The sequence below is a fragment of the Protobothrops mucrosquamatus genome, unplaced genomic scaffold (genome assembly GCF_001527695.2).
Source record: "Protobothrops mucrosquamatus isolate PMUCROS unplaced genomic scaffold, P.Mucros_1.0 scaffold4643, whole genome shotgun sequence".
In the NCBI taxonomy this organism is placed as follows: Eukaryota; Metazoa; Chordata; class Lepidosauria; order Squamata; family Viperidae; genus Protobothrops; species Protobothrops mucrosquamatus.
The window spans coordinates 67,210-83,795 of NW_015390542.1; the positions used below are offsets into that span (position 1 = coordinate 67,210).

The 16,586-nt window shown below is 44.0% G+C and overlaps 1 protein-coding gene across 1 annotated transcript in view; it reads left to right on the forward strand.

Annotated features, from left to right (window-relative positions):
* Window positions 1-3,057: 3,057 nt before the first annotated feature.
* LOC107299174 (pappalysin-1-like) overlaps window positions 3,058-16,586 on the forward strand; it is a gene marked incomplete at both ends in the record, with an annotated part of 21,980 nt that continues 8,451 nt past the window's right edge. Inside the window, 3 exons of the mRNA XM_015828540.1 lie at window positions 3,058-4,129; window positions 11,217-11,362; window positions 15,704-15,997. Coding sequence (XP_015684026.1) covers window positions 3,058-4,129; window positions 11,217-11,362; window positions 15,704-15,997 — 1,512 coding nt within the window. The remainder of the gene's footprint in view (window positions 4,130-11,216; window positions 11,363-15,703; window positions 15,998-16,586) is intronic.

Here is a 16,586-nt window from a genome sequence, read left to right on the forward strand (position 1 = left end):
TCTCCAGGCCTTGGATCATCTTAGTTGCTCTTCTCTGAACTTTTTCCAAGGTCTCAACATCTTTTTTATAGAATGGTTCATTTGCTTTAGGTTGCTCAGTTGTTATGGCTTCTGTTGGTTATTGGTTCTTAGAATCGTACACTACATGTAGTCCTTGAGTTACTAGAGTCCACGTAGTGACTGTTGGAAGTTACAAAGGTACTGAAAAAAAAAGTGATTTAGGATTGTTATTTCCTGACACTTGACAATTTAGGATGGTTATTTCCTGACAACCTGGAACTAAAGAGGAATTTCCTGACACTTAGAATAATTAGCCAGTGGAACAGCTTGCCTCCAGAAGTTGTGAATGCTCCAACACTGGAGGTTTTTAAGAAGAGATTGTACAGCCATTGGTCTAAAATGGGATAGGTATTGCTGGCAGAGCAGGGGGCTGGACTAGAAGACCTCCAACGTCCCTTCCAACTCTGTTAGTGTGTTAGTTGTGTGTATTATTTTTCTTTAACTCTATCCTTCATTTCAATCTGCATTTTGACTCTGAACATGGATCCCATTGCTATCCAGGTGGGCGGAGGTTTTGACGGCTGTCCCTTAAAAGGACGAGAGGGATGGTATTTTATAATCATGATGACCCAGTCAGTGGTTGTGTGGCATTTTGCAAACACTGCAGCCCAGTTTAGAAAGAGACAAGGAGAGGGGAAAGGAATGGAAGCTGGTGTAAACAGGCCGAGGAACGTTATTGTAATGAGATGTATCTTGGCCTAGTTTCAACGGAGCATGAGGTTTAGTGGGTTGTGGCAAAGGCAACTGTAAGTAGGGAATACCACAGTTAAGTGTTTCCTCAGCAAACAAAAAACCCAGCTCCCTATTATTAGAAAGCTGGCACTTCCACTTTTTATTTACACAGATCTCTAAAAATACAAAAGGGGGGTTGTAAATATTTATTTATTTATTTATTATTTAAATTTATATACCGCCCTATCTCCCTTACGGGACTCAGGGCGGTGAACAGGCAATAATAAAAATCACAATAAATATTGAATAAAAAGCCTGCTCTAAAATACCCCATATAAAACCCCTAGCAAAGCCCAATCAAAACTACGCCAGGCCGGCCACGTGGAATAGATGGGTTTTCAAGGCTCGGCGGAAGAGGCGCAGGTCCGTAGTTGTACGTAGGTCAGGGGGGGGTAGGTCATTCCAGAGGGCAGGAGCTACCACAGAGAAGGCTCTCCCCCTGGGGGTCGCCAGCCGGCATTGACTGGCCGACGGCACCCTAAGGAGGCCCACTCTGTGGGAGCGGACTGGTCGAAGGGAGATATTTGGTAGGAGGCGGTCTTGCAAATACCTATGACCCACCCACTGTCTTATTTCCTTCGGCAAAGTAGGCTGTAAGACAAGAAGGCAGGTCTTCCCTGAGCTGGATCAGGTGGAACGTGGAAGCTGAGTCTCATCACCGTTAGGAAACTTCTCCTTAATTCAAGGAGAGAAGCAACCTGGAATTAAGGAGAAACTTCCTAACAGTAAGGACAATTAACTGGTGGAACAGAAGCTGACTTCAGACGTTGTGGGTGCTTCAACACTAGAGGTTTTTAAGAAGAGACTGGAAAGCCACTTGTCTGAAATGGTAGAGGCACTCCTGCTTGAGCAGGGGGCTGGACTAGAAGACCTCCAAGGTCCCTCCCAGCTCTGTTCTGATTCTGATTCTCAACTGCTTCTTTGGAACCCCAAAATAGGAACGGTGATGGTAGAGAACTTGGAATCCCAATACTCTCTTTTGAATCTGCCTCTAACCATCTCAAAATGTCTATGGTGGTTCTCCGTCATCCAGGTCACGATTGTCCCAAAGGTGCTTTTTTTTTCAAGAGGCAACTGGACTTTCTTTGTTTTTCTTTGAAGACATTTTGCTTCTCATCCAAGAAGCTTCTTCAGCTCGGACTGGATGGAAGGATTTAGACTCTCTAAAAGAAGGCAAATGACCAGCTGGTTGCAAGGAGTATAAATCCTTCCATTCCCCACATCCAGTCAGAGCTGAAGAAGCTTCTTGAATGAGAAGTGAAGGGTCTTCAAAGCAAAGTCCAGTTGTCTCTTGAAAAAGCACCCGTGGGGCAATATTCATGGATGCAAAGTAGGAGTTGTGATGAAAGAGGAAACTCTTCTTGTCTTGAGAACCTGATACTTCCCTCTCCCCCCCCAGTTAGACCACCCTGAAGAGCTGTTCTTCAATCTTGTCCAAAGACGGTCTTTAGAGCTGGTAGAATGCAGAGGGAGTAGAGCCATCAGTGCCAGCTCAGATATCGTGATGACAAAATGGATGTTCTTCCTGATGACTCAGTTGCGTACTTTCTTACATGCATAAACAATCAAGGTTGTAGACCACTTTGTTTCCTATCGTGGAAGCTTATATGTAGTGGTGCCCATTCTCTTGGTATTTTATTACCTCCTTCCAACTTGTTCCACTCTCCACACAATAAGGGATGTGTCAGATTTTTGTGGTAGGGTAGAAATGAAGATTGTTGGCGTATGGGGGTCAGAGAGCACTAGGCAAGTACATTTCTTAGGGTTTTTGAAACCCGTCTGGATGAGGACTGGCAATACAACCAGTTGTAAGCAAATGCATCCTTGTGAGAGATTTCTTAAATCAGTTCCCAAGAATTCTTGAATGGAAAACACTCAAAACTTGTTGGTAGTTTGTTAATACAGTGTTTGATAATGTGAGATGAAACATCTTCTACTTTTTGGGCACAAATAAGTAGCTTATATTTCTCCCTTCTCTTGCGCGGATTTGTACGGAAGAATTCTAGGAACTGTCATTTTTAGGAAGGTTCTGAGAATTCACTAATGAAGCATTTGCTAAGGAAGATTTGGTTCAATTAATTGACATTAAGCGTGTACTTCAAGGGGCATGAATGAGAGTTCTCAGGATGCTGATATTAGATGTTGGAATAATGGATAGGCTCGCGTAAGGACTTCTGTGCCAAATTAAATCATGATATCATGATGTTATGCTCACCCATATTCACTCTCTTTTCCTTTCTTTTCTTTTGTGTTGCGGACACTTAGGATTATACGACAAATGTTCTTATACCACCCTTGACCGTGGATGGGTTTTGGGAATCAACAACATAAGTGACCAGGGCAATCAAGATCCTCGCTATTTTTTCTCCTTGAAGACCGACCGGGCCTGGAAGCTCACCACCATCACAGACCACCGTAGCTACCTTCCAAATCAATGGGTTCACCTTGCCATCACTTACGATGGACGTCTGATGAAGTTGTATGTCAACGGTGCCCAGGTGGCAACCGGCAGAGAACAGGTAGGGAGTATTTTCAGCCCTTTGACCTCAAAGTGTAAGGTCCTTATGTTGGGTGGCAATGCCCTAAACCAAAATTACCGAGGATACGTAGAACATTTTAGTCTTTGGAGAACAGTCCGTTCTCAGAAGGAGATACTGACGGACATGACTCTGGTGGCTCCCGAAGCAGATGTTCCTCTACCTCAGCTAGTGTTTCAGGAGACTTTACTGAATGTGAAAAGCAGCTGGTCTCCCATGAAAGACAGCCCACGTCTTCCTCTGACTGAGTTCACATCCCACTCTGACTACCTGTTGGATACCAGCCTGGAGCCTCCTCTTTGTGGGCAAACCGTTTGCGACAACGTGGAGGTCATCGGCAGTTACAACCAGATCCCAACCTTCCGCCACCAGAAAGTGGTCCGCTACCGCGTGGTGAACATTTACAACGACCATCATCGCAACCCAACCATCAGCCAGCAACAAATCGAGTTCCAGCACCAGCAGCTGAACGACGCCTTCGGCCCGTACAACATCTCGTGGGAAATGGAGGTGCTGGAGGTCAACAACTCCTCCCTTCGCAACCGCCTCATCCTGGCCAACTGCGAAATCAGCAAGATTGGAGACGAGAGCTGCGATCCGGAGTGCAATCACACGTTGACCGGGTACGATGGAGGAGACTGCCGCCACGTGCGTCAGCTTTCCTTCAACAAGAAGAAACAGAACGGCGTTTGCGACATGGATTGCAACTCGGACAAGTACAACTTTGACGGTGGGGATTGCTGCAATCCAGATATAACGGATGTCACCAAGACCTGCTTTGACCCTGATTCTCCTAACAGGTAAGCATCTTCAAATCACCTAGATCCCGTATCAGATCTATTTGCACACCGTTCAACAGGTAGTCCTTGATTTGCAAACATTCATTCATAGATAGATAGATATGAGCAGATGGATAGATGGATGGATGGGTCAGTGGATAAATGGATGGATTGAAATAGGTAGACGGACAAACAGACGGATGGATGGATAGATGGATAAATAGATAGCAATAGACATCACAATAACGTTTAGACTTATGTACTGCTTTACAGCCCTCTCTAAGCAGTTTACAGGGTCGGCATTTTGCCCCCCAACAATCTGGGTCCTCATTTTACCGACCTCAGAAGGATGGAAGAGTGAGTCAACCTTGAGCCAGTCAGGATCGAACTCCTGGCTGTGGGCAGATTTAGCCTGCAAAGCTGCATTCTATCTACTGCCCCACCATTGTCCTGCTTTCCCCAATGTTCCACCTTAATGATACTTAAGCACCACCTCTGATACTTGCTATTCCATAATAATGTGATGGCTAAGTTTTGGAACATTCTGAATTTTATTTTATTTTATTATTTTATTTTATTTTATTTATTTTATTTTATTTTATTATTTTATTTATTTTATTATTTTATTTTATTTTATTTTATTTTATTTTATTTTATTTTATTTTATTTTATTATTTTATTTTATTTTATTTTATTTTATTTATTTTATTTTATTATTTTATTATTTTATTATTTTATTTTATTTTATTTTATTTTATTTTATTTTATTTTATTATTTTATTTTATTTTATTTTATTATTTATTTTATTTTATTATTTTATTATTTTATTTTATTTTATTATTTTATTATTTTATTTNTTATTTTATTTTATTTTATTTTATTATTATTTTATTATTTTATTTTATTTTATTTTATTATTTTATTTATTTTATTTTAGATGAATCATGGGCCACCAACTCTTTTTTCGATTCTGGGTGACCACATAGACCGACATTCTGAAAACAGTTTGGCTTTCAGCCAAGGGTCATTCCGTTGCTCATTTCACCTGCTCCTCCTACCTCGTTCTGTTTTAATAGTATTATCTCTGCGGAGATTGGGAACAGAAGTGCACCCCAGAGGGAAGGGAGGCACTCTTGGTTCTTTTCGTGAGTATTTTATGCCAGCAATAAACTAAAGCAGAACCGATAAAGCTGGAGGAACATGGAAAAGCCGATGAATTTGTACCGTTCTGGAATAGCCATCTGAGAACCGTATCAAGGACGAGATGTGTCCAGAGACATGAGTTCGGAGCGGTTGCCCGTTTTTAAAAGCATTGCTGCCCCATTAACTTGGTTTTGATGAACGGCGTATCGTTTTTAAAATACAAGACATCTGTCTTAACAGTAACTATCATTTGGACCCCTGTGTATCTTGGTGGCGATTCAAGAGAGTTTTGGCACAGCCTGTGAAGAAGAAGCCATTAAAAATTAGTAGCTGGCAAGGGGTTTTGTGAGCCTTTTGAGGTCTGATAGATGGTGAGATAAAAGACTCTAATTATCCCTAGGTTTTCTGCGGAAAAGACCAGGGGATAAATATTTCCTTGCTCCAGCTATGAGTCTGCTTGGGTTTTAAGAAGCTCCAAAATCTTTAGGTAGAGATCAAAACCAAAATTATATCTGTCCCAAGAATAGAATAGGAGCTGGAAGGGACCTTGGAGGTCTTCTAGTCCGGCCCCCTGCTCAAGCAGGAGAACCTACACCATCTCAGACAAGTGAACGTCTAGCCTCTTCTTAAAAATCTCCAGTGATGGAGCGCCCACAATTTCTGGAGGCAAGCAGTTCCACTGGTTAATTCACTGTCAGGATGTTTCTCCTTAATTCTAGGTTGCTTCTCTCTTTGATCAGTTTCCAACCGTTGGTTCTTGTCCTTCCATCTGGAGAACAACTTGACCCCCCTTCGTCTTTGTGGCAGCCCCTCAGATACGGGAACACTGCGATCATGTCTCCCCTATTTCTTCTTTTCTTTAGACTAGCCAAACTCAAATCCCGTAGCCGTTCTTCGTATGTTTTGGTCTGAAGGCAATCCATTCTACTGGTTCAATCAATCAATCAATCAGAATAGATCTGGAAGGGACCTTGAAGGTCTTCTAGTCCAACCCCCTGCTCAACCCTATACCATTTCAGACAGGTGGCCATCCAGTTTTTTTTCTTAAAAACCTCCAGTGATGGAACGGTTGCTGGAATTGGGTATGTCTAGTTTAACGAAGAGAAGGACGAGGGGGGACATGATAGCAGTGCTCCAGTATCTCAGGGGCTGCCCCAAAGAAGAGGGAGTCAAGCTATTCTCCAGAGCGCCTGAAGGCAGGACAAGAAGCAACGGATGGAAACTCATCAAGGAGAGAAGCAACCTAGAACTAAGGAGAAACTTCCTGATAGTTAGAACAATTAACCAGTGGAACAACCTGCCTCCAGAAGCGGTGAATGCTCCAACACTGGAAGTTTTTAAGAAGAAACTGGACAGCCATTTGTCTGAAATCGGATAGGCTTTCCTGCCTGAGCAGGGGGTTGGACTCGATGACCTCCAAGGTCCCTTCCAACTTTATTATTATTATTATTATTATTATTATTATTATTATTATTATTATTATTATTATTATTATTATTATTATTATTATTATTATGGATCATCGCACAGCCAGATGTTCAGACTGGATTTGGCATTTTGTCTACCTCTCGAGTCCTTCCCAAGGACCTGGGATAGGCAGATGTGGATGTTTGATGGTATTACAGATCTCGTCGCAGGATGGAAGCAGTTCCTAGTAAGGCTGCCTTTTGGAATTGACTAATGGCGAATTTGTCAATGCCGATGGTGTTCAAGTGGTGTTCAAGTTGTTTTGGGATTGCACCCAAGGCGCCTATTACTATTGGTACTACCCTTGCTTGCTTTTGCCACAGTCTTTCTAATAATAATAATAATAATAATAATAATAATAATAATAATAATAACAACAACAACAACAACAACAACTATTATGGATTCAGTATTCCAAACAGATCTGGGCTCCCAGCATTTTTCAACAGGAGGGATCGAATTTGGACACTGCAATGGGTAGAATCAAATGGCGACCCATCAGCCCCATAGACTGAAGTTTCCCCCAGTTGACCCCCCACCCTCCCCCAGCCTTAGCTAGTTTGGAAAGCATCTCCCATCCTGTTTGGCAATGGTCATTTTATCCGGCTTCCGAGACAGGAAAAACCTCCAGGCTGGGTGATATCACAACAGCTTGCCTTCTCCTAAGTTCTTTACTCAAAAAAGAGAGAGTGACTTTCGCTCGCTCTCGATCAAAAACCTCCGTGTTTTTAATAGCCACCCAAGGAAAGACTATTAATAGAAGGCGTTTGTCAAAATAGGGAACAGCCTGATGGGAAAATCAGGGAAACCTGCGAGGTCCATGCCAGGAAAATGTCTGTCTTGAACGGAGACCAAAAGATGTAGTAACATTAGCTGCGCACAGGAATGGGTGGTGCTTGATTCTTGGAGGCTGATAAAATAATAATAATAATAATAATAATAATTTCTACCCCTTTTCCCACCAGTGGATATATTAGCAGCTCGTTCTGCCCTGATCTGTGACTCAACTCCTTCTGTCCCTTCAAATAGAATAAGGAAATGGGCGACAATACACTATTTATGATTAAAATCCTCCGTGAAATCAGTCTGAGCTGAACACTGATGCCAAGATGTCCCAGCCAATTTCCCCTCCCGAGGCTTTCGCTTCCCTGCGGGGGGGGGGGGGGGGAAGGCTTCTGCTTTTCTGCCTTATTCTTAAAGGACTTAGAGAATTGTCCCCAAGGTGCTTTTACAATAACAATAACAATAATGATAAAGTTGGAAGGGACCTTGGAGGTCATCGAGTCCAACCCCCTGCTCAGGCAGGAAACCCTATACCATTTCAGACAAATGGCTGTCCAGTCTCTTCTTAAAAACTTCCAGTGTTGGAGCATTCACCGCTTCTGGAGGCAGGTTGTTCCACTGGTTAATTGTTCTGACTGTCAGGAAGTTTCTCCTTAGTTCTAGGTTGCTTCTCTCCTTGATCAGTTTCCACCCGTTGCTTCTTGTCCTGCCTTCAGGGGCTTTGGAGAATAGCTTGACTCCCTCTTCTTTGGGGCAGCCCCTGAGATATTGGAACACTGCTATCATGTCCTCCCTCATCCTTCTCTTTGTTAAACTAGACATACCCAGTTCCAGCAACCGTTCCTTATATATTTTAGCCTCCAGTCCCCTAATCATCTTTGTTGCTCTTCTCTGTATTCTTTCTAGAGTCTCAACATCTTTTTTACATTGTGGTGACCAAAACTGGTATTCCAAGTGTGGCCTTACCAAGGCATTGTAAAGTGGTATTAACACTTCACGTGGTCTTGATTCTATCCCTCTGTTAATGCAGCCCAGCACTGTGTTGGCTTTTTTGGCAGCTGGCTCATCTTTAAGGGATTGTCCACTAGGACTCCGAGATCCCTCTCACAGTTACTACTATTGAGCACGGTACCCCCTATACTATACCTGTGCATTTGGTTTTTCTTGCCTAAATGTAGAACCATACTTTTTTTCCCCAAGAGGCACAACTGGACTTTCTCTGTTTTTCTTTGAAGACGTTTCGCTTCTCATACCAAGAAGCGTCTTCAGCTCTGACTGGATGGTGGGGAAGGGAAGGATTTTGACTCTCTAAAAGAAGGCAGATGAACAGCTGGCTGCAAGGAGTATCTTCCTAGGACACCTGCCCTAATACTTGCAGACAGCCTTTTGTTCTTGGCCACGAACCCACAAAGAGGATACTTAGCCGTAGGATCATCCTTAGCCGAGCTACATCGTCCAGAGGTAGCTACTGTTTCTTGAAGTAAGCCCGCCATGGAAGGGGGAAACCCTCTCCTTTCCGTGCCTAGGGAGGGAGCTTTCATGATTCAGTGAAAGGAGGGGCAGGGGAGGCCAAGGCCAAAGCTATTTCCAGTTTGGCTGACTTCATCAGCAGGTGGGGAGTGGGGTGTGTGAGGAAGGCTGGTGAACTAGCCAGAAAAAAATGCGTGAGCAATCACGGTATTGTGGAAACATCATTTTGTCTAGCTTTGTTTGGTTGGGTTTTTTTTTCTTTAATCCCCCCCCCTACTAGCGGGAGGACTAGAAACCTTTGGTGTCTTGCCAGCTCTTGTAGCTTCTCATTTCCTCCCGGGAATGGAATTCTAGAAAAGAATTCTAGGAATCCAGCATAGCAGAAGAATGGAGCAGATTGCCTTGGGAATGTTCCATGTGAAACAGCCCACAGAACCTGGTTATTCTCTTTGGAGAATACTGGACCAGGAGCGCACTCTTTCCTTCCTTTTTCTTCTCCTAGGCCCAGTCCTTCCTCTACAACCCCACAGTTGCACACTGAGTCTCATGTCAGGCCCGAAGACTTGGGCCCATTGACTAGATTCTTGTGTATAGAGCATAAGCCAGCTTCAGTGGAACTTGAGCTGACTTATACTCAAGAATCTAGTCAATCAATCGTCAGCACTAAATTGGTGCTACAGAATTCAAGAAGGATTGCACTTAGATCATTTGTGAGAATGTAAGGATTCCAGGCTGATTCCTCTCTTGACTCCATCTTCTAGGCTCTGCCTCTTCTTCTCTTACATCTCATTTCAAATAAGACCTACAGGGTTGGACAAAATCCATTCTCAATGAAATTCCAACCTGGAATTTTGCTCACTGGTGATTCCAATGTCATGTTTGATCAAAGTATTGCAAGGTGGCATCCTGATGGATCACGTCTGGATTTCCAGACATATCTCTCTCTTCTCTCCAGTAGGGAAATGTCAAGCTTTGAATGGAAAGCAACTGAATTGGTTTCTTTGGTTTCCACCCTTCCAAAATTTGCAAAGTTCTACGCTGACGTTCATGAGAACTTTCAGGCTGGTCATCAGGGAGAAATGGTTGAAGACTTGGCAGCATTTTGTGCCAGGGTGGCAATGGAGATCAGCAGAAACCCAAGAAGCTATAAGATATTGGATTTTAAGAGGAGGCATTGTAGTTGCAATGGCATCATCTTTTGAACCCAGTCTCACTCTTTAGTATCTCCAAATTGGACGGAAGAAGATGACTCCTTCAAACGTTGGAGACCGATGTTGTGTAAGCGAGAAAATTTGATTGTAGGGCAATCTGTTATGACTACAGTAAGGTGAGGCAGTGTAACTAAGTGGCTGAGCATCTGTTTTGCATACTGAAGGTCCTGGGTTCAGCCCCAGCTCAGATTGGATAATTCTCGCTTGACACTCTGTCGAGTTGCCAAGGCTGGCTTTGACAGAACAAAGGTCTGACTCAGCAGAAGGCAGGCTGGGCGGAATAAAAGTGTGGTAAGAAGCAACTCGCACAACTCCTTGGTGTCCCAGAATCGAACTCCTGGAGTGAGCATTGAGTTAGCCTGCACTGCTGCATTCTAACCACTGCACCACCAGGGCTGTTCAATTTATAATTCAACTGAATTGTTAAATTGTCCCACCATGAAATGGCTGTGGTAAGTTGCCTGTGGCAAGTTGGCTGCAGTGAGTCGGCCATGGCAAGTGTCCCATTCCGGCTCTAGGAATGTTCTGGGATCATATGTCACAACAGCAATTTTCTTGATACACTCACTTCCCCCTGGAGATGTTGTGCCCAAACGGGTGTTTAATGGAAGACGAAAAGGGCCACTGCGTTGGGCTGTAGATGTTCCTCATTTATTAGGAGGCTGCATACAGCTTCACCCGGATTCCAGGTGATGAATTTGAACGGTGGTTCTTCTTGCAGCTGGCTGATTTGAACCCTTGGTCTCTGGAAAGATAGGTAGCTCGCATAGAAACATACAATCCCAGGGCTGGATGGGATCATGGAGGTCTTCTAATCCAACCCCTTGTCTAAGACAGGAGACCTTAAACCCTCCTGAACAGATGGATGTTCAATCTTTTCTTGAAAATCTGGACTTATGACTCGTCCTCTAAAAATAGACTGGATGGGGCAAGACAAGTCTTCCAGAAGTTGAGATATGTCAAATACACCTGACACAGATATGAGGATGAACAATGTTGACATACTAACCAATCTTTCTTATTCTTGTTCCAGAGCCTACTTAGATGTCAAGGAACTGAAGAACAGACTCAACCTGAACGGCTCCACCCATCTCAACATCTTCTTTGCCAATTCTTCTGAAGAAGAGTTGGCTGGCATGGCCACCTTTCCTTGGGACAAAGAAGCCTTGGTGCACTTGGGTAAGGGGCAGAGGTGGTGCAGGGGTTAGAACGCAGTCCAGGTAGCCCTCGATTTACGAGAGTTCATTTAGTGACCATTTGAAGTGACAACAGCACTGGAAAAGGGACATCATCATCATCATCATCATCATCAAAAGTTGGAAGGGACTTTGGAGGTTATCTAGTCCAACCCCCTGCTCAGGCAGGAAACACTCTACCATTTCAGACAAATGGTTGTGCAGTCTCTTCTTAAAAACTTCCAGTGTTGGAATAGAATAGAATAGAATTAAGGAATAGAATAGAATTAAGGAATAGAATAGAATAGAATAGAATAGAATAGAATAGAATAGAATAGAATAGAATAGAATTAAGGAATAGAATTAAGGAATAGAATAGAATAGAATAGAATAGAATAGAATAGAATAGAATAGAATAGTTGGAAGGGACCTTGGAGGTCTTCTAGTCCAACCCCCTGCTCATGGCTGTCTAGTCTCTTCTTAAAAACTTCCAGTGTTGGAGCATTCACCACTTCTGGAGGCAGGTTGTTCCACTGGTTAATTGTTCTCACTGTCAGGAAGTTTCTCCTTAGTTCTAGGTGGCTTCTCTCCTTGGTAGTTTCCATCCGTTGCTTCTTGTCCTGCCTTCAGAAAGTCCTTTGGAGAATAGCTTGACTCCCTCTTCTTTGGGGCAGCCCCTGAGATACTGGAACACTGCTATCATGTCCCCCCTCGTCCTTCTCTTCATTGAACTAGACATGCCCAATTCCAGCAACCGTTCCTTATATGTTTTAGCCTCCAGTCCCCTGATCATCTTTGTTGCTCTCCTCTGCACTCTTTCTAGAGTCTCAACATCTTTTTTACATCGTGGTGACCGTTTTTACACTTGTGACTGTTGTTCGCACTTACAACCTTTGCAGCATTCCCCGGGGTCACGTGATTCACATTCGGATGCTTGACAACTGACTCACCTTTATGACCGTTGAGGTGTCCCTGGGTCTCTTAACAGGAGAAGTGAGACTTTGTGGACACATGGGATGTGTTTATGCACCCAGAGCCTAAACAGCTTTAGGAAAGTTCCAGCCAAATTTGTAGACCGGGCTAAATTTGGTTAGTTTTGCTTCCGTTTGGGAGGATACAGGAGGTTTAGTGTGTAAAACCTTTCAAGAGTTTGTGATTCGGGAGCATGTGTGAAGCCGTAACAAAGGTTCACTCAGAAATCAAGTTAAGGACTTGGTGTGAACATTAAGAAGGAGACTCTGGGATGTCATCAACTTTTGTTCTGAATTCTGTTTTTTTTCTTTTTTAAATCCCTTTCCAACAGTAGCCTTAAATAGCCCAGAGGCTATTTAAGGATTAAATAGAGGGTTATAAACAGAAAATAGGGAGGGGGAGTGAGGAAGAGAGAGAGAGAGAGAGAGAGAGAGAGAGAGAGAGAGAGAGAGAGAGAGAGAGAGAGAGAGAGAGAGAGAGAGAGAGAACAAAAATATTCATCATTCTTGACTTCCAGGCAGAAAAAAAATAGATTATAAACCCAAGTGATGTCAGCCCTGAAATAGTGTGTGTGTGTGTGTGTGTGTGTGAGAGAGAGAGAGAGAGAGAGAGAGAGACAGAGAGAGAGAGAGAGACAGAGAGAGAGAGAGAGACAGAGAGAGAGAGAAGAAAGGGAGACAGAGAGACAGACAGAAAAAGACAGAGAGAGGGAGGGAGAGAGAGAAAGGGAGAGACAGAGACANGTTCTTGGTGACATTGTCAGCTTCCTGGTCCTCCCTTTTAAGGTTTAGTTAAAGCTCAGACTGCCCAAGGAGCTGCTGATACAATTTTACAGAGGAATTATTGAGTCTGTCATATGTACTTCTATATCTGTCTGGTTTGGTCCAGCAACCGAACAGGAAAGATACAGACTTCAATGGATAGTTAGGACTGCAGAAAAAACAATCGCAACCAGCCGGCCTTCCACTGAGCACCTGTATATTGTGCAGGTCAGAAGGAGGCTCAGAAAATATATACAGACCCCTCCCATCCTGGACACAAACTGTTTCAACACCTCCCCTCAGGATGCCACTATAGGGCACTGAGTGCCAAAACGACTAGGCACAAAGACAGTCTCTTCCTCTGCCCCGTGCCATCATTCTGCTAAACACCCAATTCCCATAGCACTGTCTTATGCCTAAGGATATTTGCCCCTGTAGTAGGGCTGTATTGGCTATTATCCTTCTCATCTTTCCTATTACCTTCTATTATTGGTGTCTTATGATTTATCACTTTGTTGTTTGTATGTACACTGAGAGCTTATGCACCAGACACAAATTCCTTGTGTGTCCAATCATGCTTGGCCAATGAAGAACCTATTCTATTCTACTCTACTCTACTCTACTCTACTCTACTCTACTCTACTCTACTCTACTCTACTCTACTCTACTTGGTGTTCAAATGCAGAGTTGCTTCACTGAATTTACCTGTGATAGCAGCAATTCTAATTATTGTGCCAACAGTTTGAAGTCAGCTCCAAAGGAAGGAGGGGGGAAATAGACAGAATTAATTTCCTGTTTAGCCACCTTCGCTGCCCCCTTCTCGCTCAGAAAAATCCTGCCCCGCCTTTCCGTATTTGTTTCCCCCACTAGTTCTCTAAATCCAATATCTGTTTAATAAGAAAATAAAATGAAATATGTTCTGTTGTCCAGATCTTAACTTTGGAATAAATTATCATCGGGGCACAAAAAAAAAACACCATCCCAAAAAACCAACAATCTTTCTCTTTCGCTTTTAAATGGAAAAACCGGTAATTGATTTAGATCTTTGACAGCAGTGAAAAATATATGGTTCCTTTCCTCTCCCTCCCCCCCCAAACACCCCCCCCCCACTCTCAAGCAGACAGAAGAATCAAACAACCTGCTCAGCTTCAGAGCCCTGATAAATTTGAGCCAGCCTGTGCTGTGATATCTATCTTCTCCGTTCAGGGAGATGTGGTTTTTTTTTTCCCCTCCCCAATATCTCCAAACATCAGAAAGAAAGAAAAACATAAACAAAAGAACACCAAATATCAAAGCCTTGAACAAAAGAGCAGATGAATTGTGCTTTGGGATGGATTTGTTGCAAAAACACTCCGTATGGATTCTGTTTGGGTTCCCGTGCAATCGCTTGGAAGTATGATATTCCCAGGTGATTGTATCCAGGAATTGGCTCCAGTTGGGTCTAGGGCTGAAGAAATCATGAGATGGCAAATTCTAGTCCCAAATCAGGCATGAAAGCCGGCTGGGTGACTTTGGGCCAATCACCAGGAGTTGGTGAGTTCTAGTCCTGCCTTAGTCATGAAGGTTGGCTGGGTGATTTTGGGCCGCCAATCACTAGGAGTTAGTGAGTTCTAGTCCCGCCTTAGGCGTGAAAGCTGGCTGGGTGACTTTGGGCCAATCACCAGGAGTCGGTCTAGTCCTGCCTTAGGCGTGAAAGCTGAGTGGATGATTTTGGGCCAATCACCAGGAGTCGGTGAGTTCTAGTTCTGCCTTAGGCGTGAAAGCCGGCTGGGTGACTTTGGGCCGATCACCAGGAGATGGTGAGTTCTAGTTCTGCCTTAGGCGTGAAAGCTGATTGGGTGACTTTGGGCCAATCACCAGGAGTTGGTGAGTTCTAGTCCTGCCTTAGTCATGAAAGCTGGCTGGGTGATTTTGGGCCGCCAATCACTAGGAGTTAGTGAGTTCTAGTTCTGCCTTAGGTGTGAAAGCTGGCTGGGTGACTTTGGGCCAATCACCAGGAGTCGGTGAGTTCTAGTCCCGCCTTAGGCGTGAAAGCTGACTGGGTGACTTTGGGCCAATCACCAGGAGTTGGTGAGTTCTAGTCCCGCCTTAGTCATGAAAGCTGGCTGGGTGACTTTGGGCTAGTCCTTCTCTCTCAGCTCTCCTCACCTCACTGGGTTGTTATGATGGGGAAACTAGGAGGAGGAAGAAGTATTAGATATGTTTGCCGCCTTGAGTTAGTTATAAAAGTAATAAAGGCAGGAAACAAACAAACAAACAGACAAATAAATTTGCTTATTGGGCTCCAGCAAAGACGCCACTGAAGCCTATTGGAGTCCCTCACCCTGATTCTCTTCCTCTTCCTCCTCCTCCTCTGCTTCTCTATTGTTGTATGTCCTTCCTTGCTTCCATGCCTACAAACAAGAAGGAAATAATAATGATGAGATTTCATTGGTCTTCCTTTCTGGGCCTCACACAATTCATTTTGTGGGACCCACCAAAAGGAAGTTTGTCGCAAATTCTCTTGGTAGGCTTCATGCAAGTCTTGCATCTGTGTGTTCTTTTCTTTCACGATGTTTCTGGAGGCACCAACACGCAGCAATGTCCCTTCCTCTCTCTTTTTGCCCATACAGGAGGCATCGTCCTGAATCCTTCCTTCTATGGCATTGCTGGCCACACCCATACCATGATCCATGAAGTTGGACACAGCCTCGGACTCTACCATGTCTTTAAGGGGGTCTCTGAGATCTTCTCCTGCAGCGACCCCTGCATGGAAACAGAACCGTCTTTCGAAACGGGGGATCTCTGCCCGGATACCAACCCTACCCCAACTCACAAAGTCTGTGGCGATCCCCCTGCTAGCAGTAACATGTGTGGGTTCCGTAACTTCCAGAATACACCATTCAACAACTTTATGAGCTACGCAGGTAACAGCTCTTTCCTGTTGGGATAATTTGCTGGCTGTAGGCTTTAGACCCAACCTTGGCAACTTTAAGATCTATGAACTTCAACTCCCAGAATGCCTCATGCTGGCCGGAGAAGTCTGGGAGTTGAAATCTACCCGTCTTAAGGTTGCCAAGGTTGGACACCCTGGCTTTAGACAGTGTTGTACAATAGTTGGACTCCAAGGTTGCTCAAAACTGCATTCAAGAAGCTGGTGAGCTCCAGACCAAAACTGTGTTTGATGTAGATATAAGCCCTGTGGTCCAGACTGGGAGAGGTGAAAATAATACCTTGGAAGCCAAAAGTGTTGGCATATTATAACGTGGACACTCCCCATAAAGTCTTCAGGAGCACAGCTCAGCTTCAAGCAAACCTTGTAGACCAACTAAAACAGAGGCCCCCAACCTTTTGGACACCAGGGACTGGTTCTGTGGAGAAAGGTTTTTTTCCATGGACCGGAGAGTGTGTGGTATTGTGTGCTGCCTGCATCCCACGGATGGGGCTTTGCTTGTTTGTGTGGACTGGTTGCTGGCATGCCATGGCCCAGTACTGGGGATTGGGGACCCTTGAACT